This window comes from Myzus persicae, unplaced genomic scaffold (genome assembly GCF_001856785.1).
Source record: "Myzus persicae strain clone G006 unplaced genomic scaffold, MPER_G0061.0, whole genome shotgun sequence".
Lineage (NCBI taxonomy): Eukaryota > Metazoa > Arthropoda > Insecta > Hemiptera > Aphididae > Myzus > Myzus persicae.
This window is the reverse complement of record NW_019103086.1, coordinates 5-9,857: the sequence shown is the minus strand read 5'-3', so window position 1 is coordinate 9,857 and position 9,853 is coordinate 5. Positions and strand designations below refer to the sequence as shown.

The following is a 9,853-nucleotide window of genomic DNA, read 5'->3' as shown; positions in this document are numbered from 1 at the left end:
AAGGCGTTGGGTATGACAAGTATGCGCGGTATAAGAACTGGCACCCTTGGCGATTCTGATTTACTAAATAGAAAACCAAACCACGCTTCCATGATTGATTATTTTTTGTTTTTTTTTGCTAAACTAAATAATTATAATAATTGTTTATTATTCCACGCCGATACCGACCTGCCTAGAAAAAGTTATAAGTAGGTATACAATTTGCACATTTTTTTAAAATTAAATTAAAATTAAAAAATTCACAAAATATGTATCTTTATAAATTGTAGCCTATGTGTTATTCTGATGTATAAGCTACATTATTGTAAAGTTTCATTAAAATCCATTCAGTAGTTTTTACGTGAAAGAATAATAAACATACTTACAAACTTTCGCGTTTATAATATTAGTAGGATCTAAATGACTTGAAAAGTTTAAAAATTTTAATTTATTATGTCTAAAAAATGCTTATTTAAATATTTTGTGAAAATTTCAAGATGCCACATGCCCATTATATTTCAATCAGATCAAGATAACCTTCAGATAAATAGGTATGTATACGTACATTTTAGTTATTTTATGTCATCTGCGTATTTGATGAACTTTTGAAGTTCAATTATTGTATGTACGAAGAGCATACGAAAAGATAGGTTACGCATGCCATTGTTGCATAGACCTTATACCTTCTATAGTATAAGATCTATGTATCGTTTTCCATCGAGATAGATAAGAATGCTGTTCTTATCTATATCGATGTTATCTGTTGATAAGTCATAAGTTTAGACGTTGTTTGTTTGTTTTCCAAAATATTTTACAATTTCCTCATCAGTTATGTTCTAATATTACGTATTTTCATTTTTAGTATTATACTGAAGCAATTCAGAAGGTGAACACTAAATAAAATACAAATTAAATGTATCATTTCCGCCATCCCAACCTGATTTTAAAAATGTATACATAATTACTGTATAATATTAAATTCTAAGGCTCAGCAGAATCCATACCTTGTGAAATTTGAAACTAAACCAGTGGATTCAATATACTCCAAATAGAACAGTGAGTATGTTAAAATAATATGATATTATAACCATCAACTTAATTAACGATCTAGGACAAATAGACATGGCCGTTTGGATAATGGGTTATCAAAAAGAGATAGGTAAATCAATAGAAATATTTTTAAGAAAAATTAATTTCAAAAACAGTTATTTGTATTATTTATGCTATAATTTTATGTTGAAGAATGTCATTATACATAATATTATGAAGCGAAATATTTTGGAGACCCATAGCAAAATGTTTTAGTTTTAGTTTTCATAACTTTGTGCAATTCTCAAAATTGAGTACTGTTACTTATAAAATACATCTCACCAACTCTCAGCAAGTACATTCGGCAAACATTTGATAAAAGACCACAAATTAGGATGGTAAACTCCCATTTCGGCATTTAATGTCTATTAGTTGCTTCAGTATGGTTCTTTGATCTATCTTGTAATATCCAGCAGTCACTTACTGCCAATGTGCATTAAAATGATACAATTTAGTATCTATAAATTATACATATATATATATATGCATATAATAAAATGTAATACAGTACAATAATATAAGTTAGATTATGAACATTGGTTTTATAGTTTATGTATTAACGAACTAAAACACAATTTTTATGTAAAATCATCCAAAAAATTTTCTGAATTTTAATTCATATATAATATTTTAATTTTTAATTTTTTTAGTAATAATTAATATTTTGCATATAATAAATACTTTTTTTGATAATATGTACTTTAATTTTCTCACTCCTGTTTTTATTGATTTTTGTATTTCAAATTGTCTCAAAGTTTGAACAGCTGTGTCCTTAGGTCCCTATTTGAATAATCGAATACTTTCAACCAAGAGTAGAAAATACTTTAAAAATGTCTTTGTAGTTTGTAGTATATGATTAAAAGTTGTATTATTTTTTTCCACAAAGTATATTGTGTTATAAACTATACATTTATGCATGTTTTTCAAAACAGGTAATACTAAAGTTTAACAATAGGATGTGGGTGTGTTAGTTTTAAAGTAGTTGAACATGTACTTAAAAACTATGTAGCTGTGTTTTTCTAAAAATATTAAGATATTTCATGGTATTTTATATTATTGCAAGAAATAAGTTTACAAATCTTATAAACGATTAAGTGAATCACAACTGTGTTCAATACTTGCATACTCAAATGGTCAAATACATTTCATCTTACATAATTTTTATTATGAATAACAACTGAGAGCTATAGTGCTAAATTATCGTATTTCAGTTTTTATTTTGTAGATTCAACAAATTTTGTTATTAAACCTAAAATTAGGATGAAAAAAACTAAAATTAAACTTAACATTGATTTATTTCTAACTAATTTTTCAGTGGCCTTATTAATATAATATAGTTTATTAGGTATTAGATAGGCATAAATTAATGTTATAAGTATTCTGGAAAAAAAAAATAGAACAATTAATAATAGATGGCTAATAAGTTATTAAGGAATGGGTATGATTTGATTATCCATTAAAAATGTGTCTTCTTATTTAAATACATTGCAAATTAAGGCGTTCAGCTCCTATTTTAACACAAAAATCAATGATTGAGTGGGAAGTTAACTGCAATAGTATTCAACATTATGGTAAAAATAATATTTAAATTAAATAAATTAAATACAATGTTGTACTTTTTTAAATTATTGAATTAATATAGGTGATTATCAAATGACAATTAGTTAGTAATATTCTTGTATATTATATGACACAATGTATACATGAAGAATACCTAAGCTAAACAAATTTAAGAGGCTAGTTAGTTGGTAACTCCAGTAATAACCATTATCTAATAACCGTTTGTGTTCTATTTTGAACTTAAACCAAGAATTCCTGTCGTTCTTAAACTCAGCACATACCAAAATTCGTATTTAATATTGACAAGATAATCCATGTATAGTTGATTTGATATGCACGATAAATAAGTGTTTGGTAAATGATAAAAACACTTGAAAATCCTCAAGAAGAAAAGTTTTCAGGCTGAAATCATAAGTGAATCTAGGAGGGTGGCCGAGGGCCTGCCCCTCCCCCTCCCACTAATGGAATTGTATGCCCGTTATATGGACTTACAGGTTAAGTTATTTCACTTTACTTTTGATGATGACCCTATTCTCAAAGTAATACATAAAAGTGTATGAGTAATGGGTAAATGATTATTTCAATTATTATTTAACTTGCAAGATAAAAGTATAAAATCTATTATTAAAGTAATTTTTTTATTAAAACAAAGCATTGATGTTGTTCAAATAAATGTGAGACACTGTTGCATTAAGTTATCGTATGTATAATATAAATGAAACGAATACACTGGAAAAACTATGTATTATTTAAAATTGGTAGTCAACAACTAATTTGTATATGAGTCGTTTAAAAATCTGTCACTTCACTACTTTCTTTTACTTTAAAATAAAAATATAATTTCTATACATTTTAATCAGAAGTAAAATAACTATAAACAAAAATTAAATTAAATTACTTAGTCATAACAATATATAAAGCAGTATCGAAATTACAATTTAAAATTTCAATAATTTACAAATGTGCAATATTTTATCATTTGATTTTTTTCAGATTTGGTACCTACGGACGATATTATACTTAGAATAAACATTATGGATGTGAAACCAAATACAAGTGAGGCATTACTTACTGCAAAAAAAAAGCTATATGTAAAAAAAGAACCAGATGTAAAAAAAACATTTGTGAAGCGATCTAATCGCCGGGGGCGCCCTAAACAAATACCTCAACAAACCCCATTTTGCCCTCCATTTATGGTCAGATGCGATAATGATCGACCACATTTCAAATACCAAACAGTATGGGCGTGTAGAATTTGCACCAAAACATTACTGAGTAAAGCTGCCGCTATAAGCCATGCTGCTATATGTAAGCTAGCCATTACAAAAGAAGAAGATATTCCAATTGCAGATTTGAAGTAAGATTAAGTGAATATTTCGGTTTATTTATTACAATTACAATTGTACAACATTTTTAAAATAACTATTAAACATTTTTATTTTCTAGTTATATGGGAAAAAACATGTGTTATCCATGCAAATATTGTGATAAAAAAATGCGGAGGAAAGTGATATGGCTGAAGCATTTGAACGAACATGAGACACCAGATTATGATGAAAACAATTGGGGTGTTGATATACTGGAAGAAAATTTGAAACAGTCGTGCAAAGTTGTCTCAGTACAAATGAAACAAGAACCGGAATTATTACATTCCTTCACTTTATAAGTAACTAAATTGCCCATAATTGGGTGTTTTATGAATTTATTCATATTTTCATTAATTTTATCAAACCTTTATTGAATACTATAAATCATAATTCAATTTCTAAATTTGATTACTTACTTCAAAAGCATTATTATACCCAAATAAAAATATCTACACTTAAAGTAAATTTGTCCTATAGAGGCCCCTTTTATTGTACAATAGAACACAATTTTAAAATACATTTAGTTCTAATTAGTTTATCAAAAGGAATATTGCATTTAATACAAAAAAAAAAAAATGAAACGATTAAAAATTATAAACAAAATCTTACTCGGTAAAAGTTAATACTTCTTAAATTTAGAATGGAGCAATGAATGTATCTATACATTTTTTTTAGTAGAAATAACATTTTGATTTTCAACTTCAGCATCTTTTCTAATAGAAAAGTGTATCTTATTGGTTTGAGGGAGGTACAAAATAAAAGAATCTGGTGAGTGGATATCGCTCTGCTGTACAGTAAATTACAAGTGGGTCACTGTAATGGATGGTGTTAAATTTGAATTCAATGATGTAAAATCATTGTGTACGAAAAACGATTTGAGCAAAGACTGTCTGTCAGCCTATAATATTACTTAGTAATTTAGTAAATTTGATGTACTAAAGAAATATATTTTACTATTAAATATTAGTACTAGTGTACTTCAGTAGGTTAAATCCATTTTTGCAAAAAAAAATTTATTTTGAAAAGTCATTGTGTGTATAAAATATAACTAAATTATGTTTTTCATGCCGTTTTGAAAACTATTTTGAATTTTACTTTTACTTTTGACCCTCCATAATACCAACTAGATTAACTTTTCTACCTGAAAAGATGTTTTTGAAGAAAAACAGAGTACCAAAAAGGCGATGACAAACAAAAAATAATATATAAAAATACACACATCATTGTAAAATTCATAGTAATTCTCAAAAAGTCAGGAAAATCTGGCAAAACAAAATTCTATATAGTATACATGTATAATTTTAATTAATAGACATTTAAAGTACACATTTGGACGAAATTACATATTTAAACAAGGAATAACAATATTAGTTATTTTGTTGTAATTCAAAAACAATTTGCAGTGGAACTAAAAATAATTTCATGATGTATGATGCATTTTACTATAAGCCATGACACTTTCAAAATATTTAGATTAATTTTAAGCTAAGTATTACCTATTTGTACCATGAACCTATTCAGTAATATGCCATAAAATTATACCTCGTAACATAGGCTATATAGTATATACCTATTGTACTTCACTATGCTACACACTAGCCCACTTTTTTAAATTAATTTAACTATAAAAATGTTATTCTTATGTAAGCATAAATAATTGTTCATAAATTATTATTGTAATTAGGTATGATTTAAAAATATATGATACAATATTGCTTAGTTATTAATTATTATTATTTATAAAAAAAAAAATATTATCTTGAGGATTATTACTACTAGTTTAACAAGATTTTATAATTTCATTATATTCAACTTAAGTAATATATTTCAAAATGTAGACTTCTATTTTGCAATATTTTACCTTGAATTATTTTATTTTAAAATTTATAATCTATCTCAGTAGACATAATCAGTATGTATGATATAAGACAGATAACATGAGTATACAAAATGTTGACTAAAGAAACCAACCATGTCAGTGATGACACTTAATTGTTGAATTTTAAAGTTATGAAATTAATTAATTAATTTATACATGTTTTTTTTAAAGGTTAAAATTGTAAAAGATTTTTGCACCATTAGTGTTTTAGGGAAATTTTAATGCACGGTACCCGAATAAGGTGAATTTGTTGCAGTTGTAATCCAAAATAAATTAACCAAACTCACTACTTGATAGTATTGTTTTTTTTAAATATTTTAAAATTACATTATTTTATAGAAAATAATATGATATACCTAAGTGGGTAATATTATAAAAAAATAATTGTGTGTATTTTGCAAAAACAACATTTGTTACATTATATAAACACTTAACATAAAATACATTGCACCCTCTATATGGGAAGCTTATGCAAGAGTAGTGGTTCTTATCAATTACAATTTGCTTATAACAACATAATGTATTAGTTTGTATTAGAAAAATATAGTATACTCCCACCCACGAGAGAACGACCGTAATTCGCGCTCATAGTTACCAACTGATCTTTCATAAATACCCTACTTTTTATATCCATATATCATTATTATTTCCTTGTAATATTACTATAGCAGATTCGTGTGGGGCTTTGCCCCCTCCCCTTGACAACGATTAGAATGTAAAACTCATAATACCCACACTTCAATAAAGTTCATAACTCTTAAGCATAAATCAAAAAAAAAAAAATTTTCACTTATTGTAATAACAAAATTAGTTATCAATCAAAAAATAAACACTTTATTAAACCACATCAAATTTTAATGACAGTTCTGAATGTTACATTATTAAGATCTTTCATTACGAAGTATAAATCATGTAAAACTTAACATAAAATTGAAACTTTACAATCTTCTCTTATTACAGATTTAATGATACCTATTATTATATATAAGCAAATATAAAAATATTCAAAAAACAATATACGTAGCCTATAATACAACAATGTACGAATTACATTTTTAATTTACCTATTTCTCGGTCAAACAAATCCATAAAGTTATTACCAAATTCATTTGAAAACAATTAGTCTTTTATCACTCGTTCCGTGGTTAAATAGTTATAAGTTTTATAAACATTTCTTGCAAAATCTTTAACAAAACGTGGTAATTTGAAGCAAGCATACGAAGCTCATAGATGAAAATACTGGCATATACATTAATATATAATAATGAAATAAATCCGGCACATCCTTCAATAAATTAGTAGCTAATGAATGATGTTTGCCTATCATATTAGGCTCCAGCAAAGCTTATCATATTCTTTTTGTATACATTTTATTTTTTATAAAAAAATGTCTAGTTAATTCATATAAAGCGTCAGCTGTAGCTATTTTTACTTCTACGAGGGTAACAAATTCATCCCGGACCAACAAATTATTGTCTTCTATTCTAGCGATTACTGCCATGTGCTTTATTGTAAATGTATCCGTGCTTTCGTCTATTACAATGGCAAAGAACTTGTTTTTCTGCATTAAATCAATAACACTGCTCTTACCTACTGCTCCAATGACATGTATTTTCGGTATTTGCTTTGCCGCTTTTTAATTTAAAAGCTACTTTTCAATCGGGACTTATTTTTTGGACTAATGTGGGTGGGTGTTCCTTACTGTATAAAGCAAATTATGTTCGGCAATAAATGGTGCCAAATGCGCATATTTCTATGTTTAACCTTAAAGTAGTATTATTATACTGCATTATAGCAAATATGAAATTGTAAGAAAATATTAACAGTATTTTTAAGTTTTGGGTGAACCAAGGTTGTTGATAAGTTCAGTTGACTTTTACATTCTTCAATAAGTCTTAAGTGTTTTTTTCCATTGGCGTATTTTTTCAATTTCAGATTTATATTCAGTTCCGTCAAATGTATATGAACTAACCTATTTATAAAATTATTCATACCTTTTTTACTTTTTGTTAACCATCTACAAAACAAAGTAGAACTACAAAGAATTTTAGTGATTTTTAATTTTCCTTGGCAATTTATGCCAAACATGTCGCAATTGGTTGCTCTCCTAAGATAGCTGTTAAAGAAAAATGTGTGCTGGGCATGAACTAACAGTCATAGAGAAGTTATAAATCATTCCAAACATATAATTACTTACTCCCTGTTCTTTTATATTTTGATCCAAAAAAAGAAAATAAGTATTCAATGTGATAGCTTTAGTAGTGGACTGGGTTGTTTTTTAATACAAGAAGGAAAGTCAGTGGCATTTTCCTTCAGAAGTTTAACAGATTCAGAAAAACCGTTACGAAGAGACTTTTAAGAAGTAGGTTTCCAGTAACTGAGAATAGTTTAAAACCTAAAATTCAAGTTAATGATCAAGACAGGACTTTCACTATTCTGCCAACTATAGAGAATACAATGATAAAAGAAGAAAAAGTGTGATTACTTTGTAAATTTTTGAGTAAATTAGAAAATAATCCAAGGTTATATTATGTAGTCGAACTGCAAAACGGACAAATAACCAGGCATACAACTTAAGTAATATATTTCGAAATGTAGACTTACATTTTACAATATTTTAACTCGAATCTTTTTTATTATTTTATTTTAAGTTGAAATATACCATCTATATCAATAGACATAATCAGTATATATGATATAAGACAGATACCATGAGTATACAAAATGTTGACTAAAAAAACGAACCATGCCGGTGATGACACTTAATTGTTGATTTTAAAGTTATAAAATGAATTTATTTATTTAGAAATGTTTTTTTAAAAGTTAAAATTGTAAAATAGTCCATTCGAAAACACTGGTCCCTGGTCCCTGGTCCCTGGTCCCCGAGCCTTGTTAACCATTGTTGGCCGCGTACATGTGCGAGATATATATTACCGTTATCACTTATCATATTTTCACCTATCAGTTATCACTTATCATATATAAATATCAGCGCAAGGGATCTAGGATAAAAAAGCCACCGACAAAAAAGCCACGGACAAAAAAGCCACGGATAAATAAGCCATTGATAAAAAAGCTATGGGATAAAAAATCCATGGGATAAAAAAGCCATCGATAAAAAAGCAACATTAAATACCGTAAATACCGTTTCCGGATATATGGTATAAATACTATAAATATACATTTGAAATATAAAAGATTAAACTGATTAAGGTATATAGCAATAAAAGTCATTGCCATTTGACTTTATCTTAAAACTGGTGTTGGTATCTTAGTGTCTAAAGTATTGTATTATATGTGAACAATATAATATACTATGTGATTGTCTCTATAATCTAATATTATTATAGGTTGACCGAAACCTATATGGTTGGGAAATTGGTAAAATTTTATCTTTTATACACTATTTAGTTTCCGTTATGCTCAGTCTGTGTATAGTACAAACGTCGTGAAATAAAAGTGTAAGGTGTTAAAATTTGTAAGAACTTTTTTTGAATTTTTATAATGGAAATTGTCAAAACAAACAAAGGAGGTAGCAAAATTTGTTTTAATGGTCATATGTACGTCATTAAGCATTTGGGGAAAAATAAAATAACATGGCGTTGTATGAAAGCGAGTTCTCTCAAGTGTACAGGGACAATGTACACTGAATTGCAACATGATAATCCTGTAGAAAAAAATCCACATAATCATCTACCTGATAAAGAAGAAATAAAAGTTACTAAATGTATACAAAAAATGAAGGATCAAGTAACTTCTTCTAGTATGATAAATCCTGTAGAAATATTTACGGAAAATGTATCGCAAATAGAAACAGCAACTAAAGCTAGGATGCCCACTGAAGACACGGTAAAACGTATGCTAAGAAGACAACGATCAAAAAACTGTCCTATTAATTCTACTACGATCGAAGGTAATTACAAAATTATTATGAGTATATTTTTGGTGAATACAATAACAGTATAATAAACGTGTATAC

General features: G+C 27.1%; 1 protein-coding gene across 2 annotated transcripts; it reads left to right on the top strand.

Moving 5' to 3' along the window:
• Positions 1–733: 733 nt before the first annotated feature.
• On the top strand, positions 734–8,740 carry LOC111033760. Of its 2 annotated transcripts, none has more exons than XM_022314671.1 (3): positions 734–1,035; positions 3,622–3,985; positions 4,075–8,740. In XM_022314671.1, the coding sequence occupies exons 2-3, from the start codon at positions 3,663–3,665 to the stop codon at positions 4,292–4,294; spliced, it is 543 nt and encodes a 180-aa protein (XP_022170363.1). In that variant the 5' UTR covers positions 734–1,035; positions 3,622–3,662; the 3' UTR covers positions 4,295–8,740. The 2 variants fall into 2 exon arrangements, with proteins under 2 accessions (XP_022170363.1, XP_022170364.1); XM_022314672.1 differs by having other exon boundaries at positions 734–1,039.
• The last annotated feature ends 1,113 nt before the right edge of the window (positions 8,741–9,853 follow it).